Source organism: Dipodomys spectabilis, unplaced genomic scaffold (genome assembly GCF_019054845.1).
Source record: "Dipodomys spectabilis isolate Male_0828 unplaced genomic scaffold, ASM1905484v1 ptg000069l, whole genome shotgun sequence".
NCBI classification, from domain to species: Eukaryota; Metazoa; Chordata; class Mammalia; order Rodentia; family Heteromyidae; genus Dipodomys; species Dipodomys spectabilis.
This window is the reverse complement of record NW_024870746.1, coordinates 20,140,562-20,161,269: the sequence shown is the minus strand read 5'-3', so window position 1 is coordinate 20,161,269 and position 20,708 is coordinate 20,140,562. Positions and strand designations below refer to the sequence as shown.

The 20,708-nt window shown below is 38.5% G+C and overlaps 1 protein-coding gene across 2 annotated transcripts in view; it reads right to left on the bottom strand.

Annotated features, from left to right (window-relative positions):
• The window catches only part of Kcnh1 (potassium voltage-gated channel subfamily H member 1), a 313,617-nt gene that overhangs the window by 224,252 nt on the left and 68,657 nt on the right, over positions 1-20,708 (bottom strand). The window contains exon 6 of one of the 2 annotated variants that reach the window (XM_042682005.1): positions 11,799-12,272. In XM_042682005.1, the coding sequence (XP_042537939.1) occupies positions 11,799-12,272 (474 nt within the window). The remainder of the gene's footprint in view (positions 1-11,798; positions 12,273-20,708) is intronic. The other variant, XM_042682007.1, reaches the window with a different exon arrangement.

Below are 20,708 nucleotides of genomic sequence, written 5' to 3'. Positions count from 1 at the left end.
CAGAGCACATGGAGAGGAACTACTTAAAGGAAGGCTTAAAGTTTTAGTTTTACGTGTTGCCCAGAGAAGGGTGAGGTTGTGGGGGGAGGGCACAGAGGGTTAGAGAAAGAAAAGCAAATGTAGTCCTAATAGTCAATTATATATTTGAAAATGGAATCAGATAACTTGAGGGGCTGGGCGGGGTGGAGAGAAATAGGAGAGAATGATGAAAGGGGTGACCCTGATTTAGATGCATTGTAGTCACAAACTGACACATTGAACTGAAACTCCTTTCTACAACTACTTAATGATGATAATAAAAACAACCCTTTAGTTCTTACCAAGACCTCTAAAATTGACAGTATTATCTTCTCTCCTAATACCTTGAGGCAGACTTTGGCTAATTAGCAAAACCTATGTCTTATCAATAGTCCTCCTGTGCATGAGAGAATACATTTGATTTAAACTTTCCAAAGAAGTTTAAATACTTAGCACTTTTAGCATAGTTTCCCCATCATTCATATTCCCTTTTCTATGGGTCATGTCTGTAACATACAGTTGGTAATAAGTATTAGAATAATTCCAAAGGCACCAGAATTATCTATTCATGTCTCCTAGTCTGTAAAGGACTCAAGGCCAAACAAGTCATCCTCCACACATGAACTAATTCTGGGATCTCAACTGCAAGGAAAAGATTTCTGTCCCAAAGTCACCGACTTCCTTTTATTTCAGACTCCTTTAAACCTTGAATTCTCAGGGACTTTATGAGATTCAAAGAGGAGAATTCATGTAAGATTAAACAGTATAGAGGATTATAACAATTTTGAGTAACTATCTTCAAATAAGGAGAAAAGCTTTGTTGGTCTTTTGTTTGTTTTATTTGTTGTTATTGTTATTGTTGTCATTTTGGTGTATGCCAGTCCTGGGGCTTGAACTCAGGGCCTGGGCACTGTCCCTGAGCTTTTTTCTTGCTCAAGGCTAGTATTCTACCACTTGAACCCCAGATATACTTCCAGCTTTTTGCTGATTGATTGGAGAGAAGAGTCTGACAGACTTTCCTGCCTGGCCTGGCTTTGAACTATAATCTTCAGATCTCAGCCTAGTAGCTAGTAGCTACTAGCTACTATCCAGAGCCACCAGCTCTTCTAAACTTTTAAAGGGAAAAAAATTAAAAGAATACATTAACTCAAACACAGAATGGCTGAGATTCTCAGTAAATATACTAGGCCAGTATTCATGAATAACTGATATCAATCACATTCAAATGATTATATCAACTATATTTTAATTAAATAGAAACATACTTTCTATGCTTACTTTTCCTCACTCTTCTAAATTAAATGCTCTTAATTCACCTAATTCATTGTCTTTAACACTCAATATTTGAGGACCTGCTCTGATACTATGTAGGTATCATGAACTGCAAAGGAAAAAGACAATTTGTTTCTCTAAATTGGAATTGTCCATCATTAACTGTGTAAGAAGATTGTGCAATTACAACATAAAGATACATTGGTTTGAGTGTACACAAAATAGTTTGTGCACAGAATTGAAGAAAAGAAAGTGACTCAATCAACTTGGGAAGCTTTGTGGAGAAGATACCATCTCCGCAGGACTTACAGGATAGGCGCATTTGCAAGTTTCTGCTAGAGAAAAGCATCAAGTTCAACAAAAGGAAGAACACTTCTTCGCATAAAGTCAATAGATGTGGTTAGCAAGGACAGCTAGTGGATGTCACTTCAAAACTAATGATGCAAGCTAGTGGTTAATCTAAACTCTCTTAGGTAAAGCACATCGCAATCTGTTTTTCTACTAACTAGTCAATGTCACACCGCATCAGAGGTGTAGCTCATGGGTTGAAAGTGTGTTTCTGAACCAGACAAATCCATATTCAGAGTCCACTCCAACCTCCTATTAGTGGAACCTTGGGCAAATGGTCAGCTGCAATCAGCCTCTCTCTCCTCCTATATAAAACGGGATGGTACTATTCCAAGTTCATAAGATTTTAATGAGGACTTCAAGAGAAAAGTCACTTAAGTTCTCAAAATTATTATCCAACTTGGAAAAAATTATATTAACTAAAGTGAGCCAGGCCCTTGTTTGCAATAACTAGTGTAAGTCTACGACAAGCAGAAAAGGTCAAAAGCTATGTACATATGACCATATAAGATGATGCTAAGCAAAATGAACCCCAAAACAGGGACACAAGTGGTTTTATCTTTCTTGCTATTGTTTTTAATGTATTTATAATGTACCATGTGATTTTTTGTTTCTGTTGTATGTTCTGTATAACCCATTTTTGTATTTGATTCTGGGGGTCTTGCATCTTGTATATACATTTTTCTAATTTGGGGAGGGGAAGGGAAATAACAAAATGCTGAAATAAAGATACAGGTTGACCCATTGTAACAATCAGATGTACAAGACACTTGACAACTTCGGGGCGGGCAGAGGTGGGGTGGGGAGTTAAAGTTAAGGAGGTGGGGAGGGAAGGGACGGTAGGGGAAAAACAAAGGAAGGGATAACAATGCTTGATAGGAAATGTACTCATTACCTTACTCATGTAACTGTAACCCCTCTGTACAGTATTTTTACAATAAAGATATATTATTAAAATGATCCAAGAGTGTTAGTTGGCTATGACTCATTCCTCTTTCTTTCTTACTAGGAACTCTACATTGTTAAGGCACAATGCACCAAGCTACAAATTCATTCTTTCTGTCCTTCATTCTGTCCCACAACATGACACAAATCTGACCCATGAGATAAAAGCAGAATCCATTGAATAGACATCTTTAAAAACCCTTAAAATTAAAAGAGGTTCAGGAAATACATGCTCTTTTGCCTCTTGCCAGTCTTCCTTTTATCTACTTATGGCATAGACTTGATGGCTAGAAAAGAAGCAGCTAGCCTATAGTCACAGAAATTTCAGGCCAAAAGAACCCAAGCCACTGAATCAACATTAACAATTGTGTTCCAGTGGATTTCCAATAGTGTGCAAGTAAACAATTTCTATTTGCAGGCCTCTGTTGTTTGGGTTTTCTGCTATCCCTCCCCAAATTAAACACATCAGTGATAAACATTATTATTTCTTCTCTTTCTTCTACTCTTCCTCTCCCAAATTTATTCCATTAAAATGCATAATCCCATACTTTCTAAGAATTAGAAACTAGACTAAGTTCTATGAGGTCTAATATTTCCTGAATGTGTGATACAAACTCAATCTAAATTGTTCCAAAACACCTTACTGAACTCAACCCCCTAAGACCAATTGGGTTTCATAATTTGGATAGTTAATGAGGTTCATGTACCACATATGACCAAAAAGCCATATGCATAGTTGCACAGCACCCTTTCTTTAAGCACATATATTCATCAGTACAGGTCAGATTTCTCCAAGGATGTTCAGGTCAATGGAGATTTTTGTAATCCATGTAACTCACAATTTTGGAATATATCTACCATCTGAGAGTAAATAATATTCTGTGGGTATTTAGTATAAAAATATATTACATCTGGAGTAAAGGAGTCCAACCCATTAGTACAAGAGAAGGAATATGGTAATGAAGATTTTGAGGAACAGATATGATCATTAAAAAGAATTGTATAAGCAAAAAACTTCAATAGCATTAACCACCAACACTGATAAATTAGTAACAAAAATAAGAATAACCACAAGATTTACTGAGAGATGTTGATATGTCAGGTAGTATTCTACTAATTTCACCTGGATAATTCATTTCATTTTTTCTTTAATCTCATTAGGTGAATATAATCATATGCCAATATTTCAGATGAACAACTGAGCAGAAATGAACTAAATATAATTGCTTAAGTAATCTGACTAGTGTAATGACTCAAATTCTAGACAGATGAAATAATAGCCATAGTAAAGGCCAACAAGATTAGAACTGTGGCAATATAAAAGAAAATAGTATCTAGTATTGGTATTAGCAGCAGGAAAGGTGGAAAATTCTACACTCTGAGAGCCAAACAGATGATAGGTTTCAAATCATTTAAAATGTGCATTCCCATGGTCCTATTCATTCTACTTCTAGAGACAGTCTGCTGGTAATAGTGGACTAATAAATTCAGATGATTTCTCCCTCTGAGATAACTACAAACCATAGACAGATCATGTTTCAACAAATATGACTATATTCATAATCTATGGTAATAGAATAGATTTTAATCATGTGACCAAAAAAATCCAGAAAATGGTGAAACGCAAATAAGGAGTCCAGTGTTTGAATGGAGCACTTTCCTCTAGAGTATTTTCTAGGGCCACTGAGGCATCTAAGAGTCTGAAGATCTAAGGATTGCTTCTGACAACCTCTTCAATTTAGAGAGGCATGGGTAAAAAAAAAAATCTAGAAACTATTAAAGAAAGGCTCCTGGGAATCCTGCCTTTAATTAGACCCAGGTAGATCTTTTCCAGAGCAAAGTGACCAGAAAAGAATGTTAAAATACTCTTACCTGTAATCCTAGCTACTCAGGAGGCTGAAATCTGAGGCTCATGCCTCAAAGCCAGCCCGGGCAAGAAAGTCAGTGAGGCTCTTATCTCCAATTAACCACCAGAAAACTGGAAGTGGCGCTGTGGCTCAAGTGGTAGAGCGCTAGGCTTGAGCTAAAGAGCTCAGGGACAGTGCCCAGGCCCAGAGTTCAAGCCCCATGACCGACAAAAAGAATCTTAAAATATAGTTCCAAATCACTCAAGCATGAAGCTACATTGAGGTGAGTCTGGTTGCCAATGTTCTTGGCTACCTATAAAAAGAAATTTTAAATATATTCTAAAAAATACATAATTCATAGCCTTTAAAATAGTTTTAGTCTTTCACATAGAATGTCTAGTGCCCTATCAAAAATAACCATCACATAAAACAACCTAGAAGGAAACTAAGGGAAACAAAAGAATTCGATATCATGAGACCCACAGACACTCTAGATTATGGAGTTATTTTTAAATAGACATTAAAATAATCATCCTCAATGTATCTGACAAGATAAAAGGTGAGATCAAAACTTTTAGCAGAAAACTTGAAACTGTAAAATAGACCTAGTGACAACTCTAACTCTGAAAACTGTATGAGCTGCATAGCTCAGATATTCAATGTCCTTCCTTCAATATAATATAGACTACAAATCAGTGGCTTAAGAGAAGCACTATTGTATACAGAAAATGAACTTAACAGAAGAGGATAACCAAAATAATAACTGCCAGTAAACATTTATGAAAAGATGTGAAACCTTTTGGTCATCAGGGAATTAAAAATCAAACTATATCTATAATCCTAACTACTCAGGAGGCTGAGATCTAACAAAGCCAGCCCAGTTAGACAAATCTGTAAAACTCTCATCTCCAGCTAACTAGTAAAAATCTGGGGGTGGAAGTGTGGCTCAAGCGGTAGAGCACCAGTCTTGAGCAAAAAAGTCGGGCAAGAGCACAAAGCTCTGAGTCCAATGCCCCCCTCACACAAAATCCAACAATTAGAAGCAAGTGCAAACTCATTCACTTGAGTAGAACTAGACAAGCTAAACAAAAAATATATTGTACAGATATATGGGTTGGTTATAAAGTCAGACAAGGACCTTCGTTAAGCAACCACTCTGGACCAATGTTTACTGGTATTTATTACATAATACAAATGATACCCATGGCCCTGCAACTCCATTCTTCCAATAGAACCGAGAGTACTAAGAGAATAAACATGCACATTCATGTAAAAAGTAACCTAGATGACTATCAACAGCTAATGGGATTAATTGACTGTAGTCCTTTGGTAGAATACTTGAAACAGCACTCAAAAGCATGCCTCTCCCTTCTCTCTCTCAAAGTAAGACAACATAAATAGATACATTATTGTCTCCCTTCCCTTCTATAAAATTCAGAAATAGACAAGGGCAAAGCGATATTGGAAATCAGAATAAGAGTGTCAGAAATCAGGCTTCATTTGTACTTTGCTATTGGGTAAGTGCTATCTGTGGCTGCTGCTCTGCTGTCCAGCTGAAAGCTGAGGGAAGCTGTCCGCTGAAAGTCATACGATCAAGGTTTTTCTTCCTCAGAGTCCCAGAAATACAGAAAATCTTTTGTCTTGTAATAGTAACTGGGGTTTTATTAATAGATTTTATTTTTAGAGCAGTTTTAGTTTACAGAAAAATGATTGAGCACTGATTATTTCAGCTCTGATCAGTGCATATCTTATCCTAGAATTTCCTTCTCCTGAGGGTCCTTTGGATGTGGATAGGGGAGAAGAGGTAAGATCCAAAGTGCAGACCCACTCATCTTAGCAACCTGCAGTAGCACTTGGATGAGACAGACAGACAAGACAGACAGACAGACAGATACATACATGCATACATACATGCATGCATGCATGCATGCATAGGTTAGGATAGATATAGATTCACACAAATTGCTGTGCCTGTTAACACAATGGACAGAAAACTGAACTGCACTGTTATTACATCTGATCCCCTTTTCCTTGACATTCCTATCTTTTGTTTGTGCTGAGAATTGCTGCCACCCAATTATTTCAGTAAAACGAGACACAACCAGGTACACAGTAACTGTAGTTATTTCATCCTTCATCTTCCAGTCTCATTAGTGGAAGAAGTCCTGCTAATGGGCATGCTCCTCTCTAGGTAATTGAAACTCACTACCCCTGGCCAGTGGCTAATTTCCAGGATGTTCGCCATGCTGCCGGTTCATCTCTACTCACCTCACCTCTCCACTACCCACACTGTCTGGACCTTCTCCTTGGATTTATCTATATATCACTTTTATTCTGGACTGTGCTCCCAGTAGGGTCGGATGGTAAAGCAAACAAGCCTCTAGTTTACGCAGAGGCTCAAGCATCAGAGGTACTGTGGCCTATATAGGACTTGAGTTGTGATTGGACTCGGGGGTTAACAGGGAGTGACTGAGAGTCAGGGAGCATTTTTTCTATTGTCAAGGTGATGTACAGAAGGGTTATAGTTACATAAGTAAGGTAATAAGTACATTTCTTGTCAAACTTGTTACCTCTTCCCTCATTTTTCTCCTACTTTCCCTCCCCTCCATCCCCCTCCACAAGTTGTACAGATCCTTTCCAATACATTTGTCTGTGTATGTCGCTGTTGCACTGGTTCCCTCCTTGTCCTTGGTCTCACTGTTTTGTTGTTCCCATTCTCCCCCCTCATTCAAATAAACATATATACCATACATGGTACCCAAATCAAATACAGTGACAACAGAGGATATACCACAGGGGGAAGAACATACAAAAGAAACAAAAAAAATACATAGTACATTAAAAACAACAACACAAAGAAAAATTTCTTGTATCCATGTCTTGGAGTTCATTTCGCTTAACATCAGCTTATATTTTTAACAGTGGGAAGCTGATCTGGCACAGCTTCAGGAAATGGTGACTTACAATGAGAAGAGGTAACCAGGGGCCCAGGGTCTGACATGCATAGCGTGGTTCCCTAGGCCATCAGGAACTCTGGTGAGGCAGGTTAAAGTGGCAGAAATAAGAAACAAAAATCCACAGGACTAGAAGTCAGAAGACCAGAGGCCACTTTCGACACTTCAAGATGGCTGCTGCCAAGCCAAACTACCCCTTTTTTCTCCTCTACACATAAAAACAACACCTGCTTTAGAATTACAGAAGGCTAGAGCTCGAGGTAGTCTCATCATACAGGTAAAACACACCAAGTCCAAGGAAGATGGAGTGACAGGCACAGAGATACAGCTGTTAAGTGACAAATCACCACGCTTTCAGTGCTGCTGTGGGGTATTCCTTCCAGGAGCAGGCCTTGATCCTTACCATCCTCCACAATAGAGGGATGTTGGCAAGTGTCAGTTTGTTACAGCACTGGCTAATTATACTGCTATCTGGGATTGCAGAGCTGGGTATAGAAGAAGCTCTTGGCCACCTTCTGGTTCCAGTGCAACAGAATTGTGACCCAGAAGATATTACAATTGTCCCCATTCTCCCTTTTGTACTTATACACTCTAATAGCAATAACTGATAAGGTTGCCTTGGGAAAGTAAATGTTTTGTCAATAACAATTCCATCTTCAATTAACAAAGCACACTAGGCCAGCAGTCCACTGAAGAGACTCGTTTGGCTTCTGCTTCAATGTACCCATTCCAAGTTTCAGTCCACTTGGTTTCCAGGACTTTTGTCTTCCAACCAGTGTAAGCGATGAGAAAATATATTCCCAAACAGCCTCCAAAACAGATTATTACCAACAGACTGGAGAATGACGCAAATGGAGGCCCATCTACATAAGTGAAACAAGTCAAGCCAAAGGATCGTTTGTGTGGCTTAAATCATGGAGACAAGCGATATCCACAAGGCTGAATTCATGATGGCAGGCAGTGGCAATTTAACCAAGTCTTTTGTGAACTCAAGCCTAGATAGGTCCAATCTTTTCATCCACCTCATGTGCACAGGCACGTGCACACATAAGCACAAGTACGCGCGTGCATGCACGCACGCACGCACGCACACACACACACACAATGGCAAGGCCACCCTGCTCTGTCCCTTGTTCTTTGGTGGTCTCCACTGTCTCACGGTTCATTGGCATGATTGGGGACATGAGAGACAATTAAGCTCTGTGTGTTTTTATGAGAAATGAGTCAATAATTTCCTCTCCCCACCCCACCGCACACTCTCCTAGGAAAAAAAATATTGAGCAGAAGGAGCTACAAGCTTATATTAGTAGTATACAATTTTTATCCAGGGTTAGAAGAGAACAAGTGGTAAGTATGAACCTACTAAGCAATAAATCAGAACTCTACCCAGGGGATTTTTCCCAGGCTTTTCCCAAGCCAAAATCAGCTTTAATAGATGGAGGAACACTCATGGCCTTCCCAAACTTCTCTAACCCCTACTAGACCGTCAATCTTCCTAATTTAATGCTTCCTTTTCATTGAAGGATTGGCCCTAGTTGTCTGAGACTCATCAAGCATCTCCTATGGTCTATCTCATCACCACAACACTTTTCCCCACTGCCATATCCAGCACCCAGCTCCCTCACCACAGTTAGCCAAGCCAAGGAATGGGGCACACACATTAGAAGCTTCCTGGTCAGTGTGGACTTACTTCCACAAGCGTTTTGCTCCTATTTCATCAAGTATATCATAACTGGTAGAAGAAAGCCAGAGTGTACTCTTTGGACTGTGATCAAACACTTTGTTAAGAGCTCTTGGGTGCGTCAAGTCTCCTCAGTATCTGTTTTCTCATCCGTGAGCTAAGAAGGTCGAATTAGAAGACCTTGGGGGTCCTATCCAGCTCTGACCTTCAGTAGGTCAACTTATCACCTCAATCTCCTCTTAACCCATTCCAGGTAGGAGGTCAGGAGTTTTACAATAAGCTTCTGATCTCAATACTTGCTCTAGAGCCCCGGTTCTCCTAATGAGTGATACCAGGACTTCTAGAAACCAAATTTCTCAATTCTTCACACTGATGTTCTACCTCTACATCACCTCAATTAGTACAGAAGACGCTAATTGATAACGTACAAAATGATAAAAGAAATTACTAGATGTTAAATAAAGTCTTTACCAAAGCCAACTGGAGGCTGGGACCTCTAAATAGTTAACATAATTATTTATGAACTGATAATAAATGCTTTTTAAACAAGTTTACAGATAATGACACTTTTCATGATGCCAATCTATTTCATCAATCTAGAAATCAGGGTTACTCCCAATTACAGAAGTCCTAACCCAACACACATAGTCCCTGGAGACAAGCTCTCTGCTCTCCTAAGCTACCAGGTCATTTAGACACATTGCATATGTGTTTATAGCTCTGCCTTTTCTGTTTATTGTTTTGTCTTTTGGTTTGGGTTTTTTGTGCTGGTCTTACAGCTTGAACTCAGAGCATGGGTGCTGCACCTGAGCATTTTTTGGTGCTTAATTGGAAATAGGAGTCTCACAGGCTTTCCTCCATGAGCTGGCTTCAAACTTTGATCTTCAGATCCAGCCTCCTAAGTAGCTAGGATTATAGGCATGAGCCACCAACACCCAGCTTGGTTTTATTTTTTGAGGCAAGGTCTTGTTATATAACCTACGCTGTTCTAGAACTTGCTTTGTAGCCCAGGCTGGTCATAATACTCTCGCCTCTATTTTCTAAGTCTGAGCTTTCATGCTCACCTTTGCCAATGTTTAATGAGAAACCATGGATCTATTATCTGAAAAAAATTCGGTGGGATTGCTACAAACATCAAATGGGTTATTTCACAAACTCAAGTGGTTTACTTTTTGTGTTAATTTCCATTCCCCATGTGATTATTAGAATCTTTTATAACTGGAGATATTCATTTGAATAACCTAAACAAAAAAGTGACCATTTTTCCCTTACTAAATCACATAAAATTTTCAAGAAATGTGAAAGAATATCATTTCCAACACGTACCAAAATTCACATTTAAGAATCCCAGCATTTCTTTAGAGATATTTCTGCTGCCGTAAATAACTGGTAGTTACTTATTTAATCCCTGCACAAAGTCTACACAGGCCACCTTGAGAATTAGTCATTGGTATTTGAAAGCATATTAAAGCACAAACATATCACACAGATAAAAGCAGGGGTTGGTGTGAATCTAGAGCATCTGAGAATACAAATTCTCTTCTCCGTGCTCTGTATTTAGTAACTTTTTGTAGGAAGAGCTACTAATGGCTGGAGAAAGAGGTGGTCCATTGTTCAGTTCTCTAAGAGGAAGGGTCTGAAGTCTTCAATGACTGCTCATATTAATCTGAAGACAGAGAGGCACCAGTATGCCCCCTAGTAGGACATTGTCATTGGTCACACCTTCATATTCTAGCTAGGAGCAGTGTCCCTTCCAACTGTCTCAAGGCTGAGTCTCAGAAGCTCTTCAGTCCTGAGGATGTGCCTTGCCTCGACTCAGTCTCCAGATAGCTGCCTAGATATCCAGCCAGTTAATCCTTGGAACCCCTTGTAATCTGAAGCAACGAGGGCCCACTGCTGAACAAGGTTGAAAGCTGATCAATCTTAATCTATCTGAAGTATCAAGTAGGAATAGAAAAAAAAAGGAAGAGTGACTTGCAGAGAATGTAAACTAGATAAGGATCTGACATCTTTCTTTGCAATAACTTGACACCTTTGCTTTTTCAAAGATGTTCATTCCTTACCACTGTAATGTCCCCTTCTAGCTACAACTATTCCCCAGGTACCCATTCAGACTGTTACAGAACATTTATCTTCTTTTAATTCCTTCTGTTGCCTGCAAGACTAACAATCCAAAGCAGTGTAATCAGAAAAACCTGTCTCCTCTTAACCACAGTAAGTATCAGACTACTCTCAGAAAATGGTCACCTCTGAAACTCATTTTAGCACAGAAATATCTCATTATGATATTTACCAAAACAAACAAGCAAACAGGAAATGTGAGAGTATTCCCACAACTTAATTGCCCATGAAATAGCCAAAGGTCTGCAGCAAATGAAAGGCCCCATAATTATAATAATCAATAGGCAGACATTCAGCAACTGAATGGCAAATGGAAGATTCACCAGTGCAATGGCCATGCATGGCTGCTTCTGCAGCCCCACCTCCCCAGAGCCAGCGGCTTACACTCCATATAGAAGATGAGTAAGTAAGCCTTTGGTCTCTTCCACATCCGTTCACTGACATGCAGGACCCCCAAGCCCCCAAAGGACAGACAGCAGGCAGAGGATACCTGTCAAGCATGCTCCCGCAATCATGCTACTTCTTGCCAATTTCATTACTCTTCAGTGGACCACCCACATTGAATTTAGCTTTAAAAACATGACAACAAGGTCTGAGATTTGAGGGATGTACCTGACTCTCTCTCCCCTCCAGAGGTGGTGGAATCTGATCAGCAAAACCAATCTTCCCTGGATCACCCATAAAGGCACTAACCTCATCCACGTTCTCAAAAGCGTTGATGACGTCATAGGGCAAACAGGACAGAAGGTCAATCACAAACCATGTCTTCAGGTAGTTCATGCGGATAAGCTTAGGGTCAGATATCACCTCCCCTGCTGGTCCAACAAAGGTAGTATGAAAATTCAGCACAATGTCTACCAAAAATATTACATCCACTATGCTATCCACAACCAGCCAGGCTACGTTGTTCTGCCTGGTTTTAAAGGAGACATTGTAAGGGACCAAGATGGCGGTGTAGAAGGTCAAGATCAAGATGATCCAATCCCACGTGGTCTTAAAAACACAGTAATGTAAAATGATATGAGGAGGAGTCTTTGGTGCCTCTTGCTTGTATTGAGGAAGGATGTCTGAGCCCAGCTGCAGGACCTGTACAGAAAAACATGGCCAAGAGTTAGAATTTAATTGCAAAGTTAGAATTTAATTGTAAACATCTAACCAATTGGCATATTATCATTCACAAACACTGACAATACTTTATGTGGATCATTAGCTATAATAACAGGTGCTGGAGAAGTATAAGTGAACATGAGTGAACATGGTAACAGAAATAGTCCTACTGAAACAATGGCAAACAATTGTTTGGCTTACTGTGAGGCAAACTGAGTTTTAAATACTTCACATGCATGTGTTATCTCACTTCATTCTAAACACATTATTCTTTTTTAGCCAATTATTATAAATTAAAGACAAGAAACTGAGGTTCAGGAGAATTAAGTTATTTTATTCAATAAATACTTATTACTTCGCACCAGGAACTGTTGAGGGCCCTGGATATATAGCAATCAGAAAAATATGGAACCTGCTCTCGAGAAGCTCAGTCTCATAGACCAATCAAGGGTCATTTCAAATTGTGCTAAAAGCTCCATTAAGAGGCTGGAGAAATGGGAGAATAGAGTGATTCATCTGTGTGACTGAGCAGGAGCAATGGAAGAGTCCTTGCCTGAAATCCAAATGATAACAAAGAACAAGCTTTTCAAAATCATGGAAAAATTATTCTTGGCACACAGTATCATTGGTATAATGACCTCAGGGGGGGAGCAGACTATATTTTCAGAAAAGAAAGAAGGTCAGTGTGAATGAGGTGCACTGAGGTAGCTGAGGACACATTTGAGGGGTTCCCAGAAGAAAGCAGAAGACACACCCCCTTGTCCCAGGTGGATCATGGGGAGGTGTTGGATTTTATTCTCAGTACAGTAAGTGGAGGGTCTTATGCAAGGAAACAATAATTAGAAGCATAGGTTTTAAAAGTTCACCTGGCCTACCACAGAAATAATAAATTGGGGCCATGTTTTAAGAAAAGAATAGTTCCCAGATGTCTAGAACAACCTAGAGAAAAGATGGGGTGATGGGGGGAAAAAAAGCAGACTAATTTTGCACATAGGTTTTAAAGAAAGCCAGCCACCTGTTAGACTCAGTGCTGATTAGAAAGAGAAGGAAGGAGAGTAATGAAAGGTCCCCAATACATGTCACCAGCTCAGTCCTACAGGATGGTTTAGATTGGAATAAATAGATTCCAAGGACAAAGAAGTAGGAAGAGACAGAGTCAAGATCTCAAGCTCAATCCTATCTAGGTTCACAACCATGATATTCCTTATCTTGGCTGTATTTCCCTGGGTAACCTAGGCTTTTAAGGAAGCATATTAAGTGCAGGAAGAAGTCCAGAGAAGGCTGGCTATCAGAGAGTATCAATATAGCCTTCACCATTTGATTATTAATAGTCAAAGGCAAAATAGTGGGCTTCTGAGAACAGGCCAAGATGGAAGGGACACTGTGCACTGACCCTCTATTATATCGTGGGACCTTCCTTTTACCTCTAGAGATTGATAATCCTTTAATAAATACAAGTGTTGTTGTATTCTCTCTAGTTGTCGCAAGCTTTTAAAGTAGAAAAGGAAAACTAGAAATGCCCAATGCTCACCTTGTGTGTATCCTTGGAACAAAAGCCTCCACCTTTCCAACCAATGCACACAGCTTTTCTTAGCTTGGCATTTCATCTTTCTGCCCCATGAAAAGACACTTATAGAAGTGTGATTAAGAAAGCTTAGGTCCTGAGTCCTCAGGCAAAAAAAAGAATAATAGATTCTTAAGAACAAATCGAACAAGGGCTGGGGTCCAGCTCAGCCTACAAGCCTACAGCCCAGTAAAGTGCTTGCCTAGCAAGCATGAGCATCTAAGTTTGATCCCCACTACTATAAATTAATAATAATAATAGAGCAAATAAAATAAAATCAACTGAGTGGGGCTCAACTTCTGAAAAGATAGTCTAACAGAATAACCAAAAGCCTTGGACATTTTCTATAAAGCCACTGTAAAACACTAGAAGGTGAGAAAAGAAAGTAAATCAGCAAGGCATGAATGATACAGGAGTGAGTTCCCTGGGTTTTCTTTTTGTTCCAAGACTTGAAGCTGAAGACAAAGCAAAGAACTAGAACAGCCAAAGCAATTTTGAATAAGAATAATGAAAAGGTTTCAGTTAATTAAATTATATATATTAAACATTTACAGGGTTTTTTTGCTGTTTTAATTTATTTTCATTTTGCTTTTAAGTTTTTTATGTATCAATTATACCCCCCTGAAACTGTTAAAAACAAAAAGTGAGAAGAATCAGTGGAGCTGATTTCTTTCTTTCTTTTTTTTTTTTTTGTTGTTGTTGTTGTTGGTCGCGGGGCTTGAACTCTGGGCCTGGGCACTGTCCCTAAGCGATTCAGCTCAAGGCTAGCACTCTACCACGTAAGCTACAGCACCACATCCGGTTTTCTGGTGGTTTATTGGAGATAAGAGTTTCACGGACTTTCCTGCCCGGGCTGGCTTTGAACCGCGATCCTCAGATCTCAGCCTCCTGAATATCTAGGATTACAGGCGTGAGCCACCAGCGCCCGGCTAGTAGAGCTGATTTCAAGACAACATATTTCAATAGTAATTAAGACAGTGTGATAGTAAGAGTAGAATGGGCACATCGATTAGTAAAGCAGAACTGAAAATGCACAAATAGACTCATACAACTATATCCAACTGTTATTTTTGGTAGTACTGGGTTTTGAACTCAAAACTGTTCACTTGTTCAGCTTTCTTGCTCAGCTGGAGCTCTATCACTTGAGCCATACCTCCACTACTACTATTTGCTGTCTATACTACTTTTTTGCTATACTACTTTTTGATGGAGTATTGCAGACTTTGGCCCAAATTGATTTTGAACTTCAGTCCTCCAAATCTCAAGATTTCAGCCTGCAAGTAGCTAACCTGTGTCAGCTTCAAATGGTTTTTGAGAGTGGTGCAAAAGACAGTATTTTTTTTTAAGTGCTAGAGCAAGTAGACACCTTTAGGCCTAAAATGCTTGACCTAATGGAGCCATGTAGCTTGTTCAGATTCGTTTTGGAAGAAGGGGAGAAGGATGAGGAAATGTCAGAGGAGTGATTTGATCAAGGCACATTGTATGTATATATGGACGTGTCAAAATGAAACCCCCAGGTACAACTAATTCACTCTGATTTAAAAAATAATAGATTTTAAAAATGCCTCAAAATAGGTTGTAAATTTAAATGTAAAGCCCTAAAAGTTTTAGAAAAAAAAGAGGAGAAAAATCTTTAGACTCTAGGGCTAGGCAAGGTGTTCTTAGATTTGAAAGAAACACCCATAAAAGGAAAATCTAACAACTGAAGTTAAAACTCTCCCTCTGCACAAATCTTAAAAGAATGACAAGATAAACTATGTCTGAGAGGAATTACTTACATGCTACATATTCAACAAAGAAACAGTATTGGGTGCATAGTATGTAATATAGCATAAAACAAGAAAAAGACAATTAAAAATGAGTAAAAGTCATGTACAAACATTTAACTCAAAAGGATAGATAGCAAGTGAACACATAAACAATATGTGAAACAACAATAATCACTAAACAAACAAAATCACAACGAGCACTGGAAACACAGATCAAATGGTATATTGCAAAGGAGAGTCCCTGAGTTTAACCCCAAGTACTGTTAAATAAAAAAATACAGTGAGATATTATAATACATGTATCATAATGACTAAAATTTTCAAAAATAGTAACAATAAATACCAAATGCCAGTGGGAAACAGGACAGACTCGACTGATCATGTATTGATAGTATGAATGTACAGCCACTCTGAAAGCATTTGATGATTGATTGCAGTGAATGCATAATGACATACAACCTAGCAATCCAACTCCTACAGATTTATTCCAAGAAAATAATAACTTTAAGCTCGCATAAAAATCTGTGCATGGCCAGGTACTGATGGCTCACAGTTATAATCCTAGGTACTCAGAAAGCTGAGATCTGAGGACTGTAGTTCGAAGCTAGCCCAGATAGAAAAGTCAATGAAACTTTTACTTCTAATTAATCACAAAAAGTCAGAAATGGATCCATAGCTAAGTGGCAGAGAACCAGCTTTGAGTGGAAAAGCTAAGGGTGAGCACGAGGCCCTGAGTTAAAGACCCAGTATGGCATACATGTGCACGTGCGCACACACACACACACACACACACACACACACAATCTATACACGAATAGTTGTAATTGAATCATCATTGCCTCAAACTAGAAACAACCCAAGTATCATTCAATAGATGAATGATTTATACAAACTATGATATACTTATACAAGAAAACATTATTCATTAATAAAAAGATGCACATTAGGATACATGGTCTAGCCTAGATGAGTTTCCAGATATTTGAAAAAAACCAATTCCAAAGATTACATATATACAATTTCATTGAGGTAACATTCTTGAGATGAAGAGATCATAGAGAGAAATGACTTATCAGGTTTAAAATGTGAGGGTAAGAAGAAAATGGGCACAAGAAATGACCTTGTATCATTTGTTATAACTCTGTCAGTATTTAGTTAGTTCAAAGTAAGTTTAAATTTTTTAATCAACCAAGTGTATAGAATTATGATTTGTATAGAAGGTATTCTGCACACATAGTTGAGAGAAAGCCAGAAGTAAAATGAAGATGAATTTTTTTAGAGATGTCTTATATATTTGTAAGTGGTTTTGCTGTTGAGACTATTCAGTAAAAATTCTAAAGAATCTACCAGCAAGCAGCCAGCCACCTGCTGCCTGCAAACCAAAGTCATCCAGAGCCCCACAGTTCTATAGTTCAAATCCATAAGAGAAATTGCCCTTTTAGAAAAAAATGGCTGCTCCTGTATCAGTCTTACATAATCCAAAATTATTTCTAAAAGAACTTTACATTCTGAGTCTTCCCAGGGTATTGTTAGGCCCTGCTTGAATGAGGCCTGAGTTGATAGGGTCTTCTTATCTTCCCAAATGCCAGATTGACCATAGACTGTCCTCCTGCAGCTCTTCCTACAATACATACTCACGGAGAAATTGATGGAGGTGCTGAGCTAAAAATGAAAGGTTGATAAGGAATTGTATTCATTTTCTGTCTTCCTGTCTCTTGTGTTTAAACCACAGGGTAATAGCACTCTAGAAGAAGATGCTAAGGCATTTGATTGGCAAAAGTGACAAACTCTTTCTAAATCATAACATAAAGACTACGAGTAATTGCCATAATATCAAGGTTTTGGAGTCTGACTTTTTATATGTATTTCACTCTACTATGAACTCTTAGCTGTTTTCATGACACTGTTTCATAGAAAACAGAAATAAAATGGAAATTCTGCAGAACTAGTGCTTAATTAGAGAAAAATCAATATCCTTAAGAAAAATTCCCTGACCAAAACAGTATTTTACATCCAGTGAACTATCTTACTCCAATAATCTATTAGTACTATAATAAAAAATGACTGATTATTCATAACAGCCTTCTCAGCAGTAACCAATTTTTTTAGGATCCTTCAGTAAAAATTGGGTTTTCCTCACACTTCTCACACTTATCCTTCTAATATCTTCTATTGCATTTCTAAATCCTTATAATCACCCTGTGATGGAGTTCTACAGATGGAAAAAAATGGAGGCTCAGTGTAACGGAGGGGAGGTGACTTACCCTGAGTCATACAGGGTGTGAGTAAGCAGAGGAGTTGGTGTGCAAGCTAAACTTCAAGTCTTTCCACTAGTCCATCTACATGGGCTACCTTTCATAGGACAGTGACATACATCACCACATCTCATGTACTTCCATGAGATGGAAAGACTAATATGTTGATTATTTACCGATTAGATTGTTGTACATTTCCTTCTTGAAACACTGTCCTTGTTTGGCTTTCTTAATGTTATTCTCTCTAGTTCTAGTACCACAAATAGGTGAAGCTCAGACATCGCTTCAAGAAAATCTCCAGAACTAATTCTTCAAGAAGCTCTGTTGCCTCTGTCACCAGACAAATACAACTTGAGTTCCATTCACTATCCACTAGTTCACTCTACCCCATGACTATCAACTCTTAAAAATGTACAATTACACCCTTGTGTTCCTCTCCTAAGAATATCTTTCTTTGGTTTCACTGTGTACGAATGCCCAGAGACCTGTATAATTTATCATGTTCAAGTGATTTTTTTTTACTATCCAGTGGTTTACTTGTAAATTTATAGGCATATTCTAGGTACCATAAATGAGGGAAACTATGCTTCTTTGGATCTGGCTTACTGCACTTCATATACTTTTTCTATGTCTTTCCATTTCCTTATGAATGATACAATTTCGTTCTTTTGAATGGACGAGTAGAATTCCATTATGTATATATACCACATTCATCCACTGAGGGATATCTGGATTGATCCTATACATAATACCTACATACATCTAATCATATAATAATTATCAAAATGAACTCCAGGAAATGGAAACAAGAGGGCGTTTTTTTCCTTTGTTGGTGTTTTTGTTTTCTTTTCCTTTTGTCTTGTTTGTAAGTTTATCTGTCTTTGGGAAGGAAGGAGGGCACAGACATGTTGAACAAAGGGTGAGAAATGCAGCAGTGCTACTCATTAAACACCATGTTGCAAATGAACTATACAATTTGTAGGTGAGGATAGGAGGGAAAAGTTGGAAAGAGTGAGGGAAGAGGTGACGTTCATAAAGAACTTATATAACTTATATAACTGTAACTCCTCTGTTATATCACCCTTACAAATAACAATAAAAGTTCATTTAAAAAAATAGCTGGGTGCCAGTGGCACACGCCTGTAATCCTAGCTACTCAGAAGGCTGAGATCTGAAGATCATGGTTCAAAGCCAGCCCAGGCATGAAAGTCTGTGAAACTCTTATCTCCAATTAACCACCAGAAAACCAGAAGTGGCGCTGTGGCTCACGTGGTAGAACAATCGCCTTGAGCTGAATTTCTCAGGGACATTGCCCAGGCCTAGAGTTCAAGCCCTACAATGAACAAAAAATAAAAATAAAAAAGTTCATAAAAATGTGCTATTATAATTCCATACTGTTAACTGCAGACCCTCTGTTGTACAGTAGATCTCTAGGACTTATTCCTGTCAATTGACACTTTATACACCTTAACTGTACCTCTCATTTCTCTCTCCCTGTAGCCCCTGGCAACCATTTTTCTATTCTCTTCTGTAAGTTTGAGCATTTTAGATTTCCCATATATATGCTATTATGTAGTATTTTTCCTTCACTGTCTGGTTTATTTCACTTAGAATAATGTTATTAAAGTTCATCTGTGTTATTGAAAATAGACACTTTTGACTATCTTAATATTCTACTAGAGGTATAAGTACACAGTAAAGAATTTTCTTTAAGGTTTTTTTAACTATAAAGGTGGTGATGGACAGAGGGTTTACAGTTACATAAGTAAGGTGATAAGTACATTTCTTTTCAAACAATGTTACCCCCTCCCTCATTTTCTCCCACTTTCCCTTCCCCCACTCCTCTCCCTCCCCCAAGTATAGAATTCTCTTTATCCATTCCTGCATCAATGGACTTGCTTTCATGCCTTGACTATTGCAAATAAAGTAACAATAAACATGAGATTATACATATCTCTTTAAGATCTTTATTTCAATTTCATTGTACCATTCTTGACTCTGTGTGTGTGTGTGTGTGTGTGTGTGTGTGTGTGTGTGTGTGTGTGTGTGTTATCAAAACCAAGTGCTAGAGGCTTAGGCCTATAATCCTAGCTATTCAGGAGGTTAAGATCTGGTGGATTATGATTCAAAGCCTTCCCAGACAGAAAAGTCCACCAGATTCAACTTCCAAAATAAACAGCTAGGCTAGAAGTATCACTCAAATGATAGAGCATCAACCAAGTGAGGTCTAGCATTCAAGTTCTGATACCAGCAATAAATATATTTACATATATTATATATACATATATATGCATATATCTCTATACCCATATACACTGTATATGAATGTTCTTAGAATACTATAAGCATGGGCTGGGAAGGTGGCTCAGTGGTAGAGTGTTTGCCTTGCATGCATGAGGCCCTGGGTTCAATTCCTCAGCACCACATAAGCAGAAAAAGCTGGAAGTGGTGCTGTGATTCAACTGGTAGAGTGCTAGCCTTTAGCTGAAGAACTGAGGGACAGTGCCCAGGCCCAGATTTCAGGCTCCACGACTGACAAAAAAAAAAGGATACTATAAGCATAATACAGACAAGAGAAAATATGTGATATCTTAGGGTAATATTCTAAATACAAGTACTCTCAGCAAGATACAAAACATAAAGCCTACATAGACCATTTCCAGAACAATTCCAGAACAATTTTCAGAACAATTTCCAGCAGGTGCTCATCTCTAGGTGCTCATCTGTTATTGGTCAACACTAATTATGTGCTTATTCTATGCCCCACTATAATCTAGTGAGACCTTTATATATCTCAGTTCAATTAATTCTCACAACTCCTTGAGGC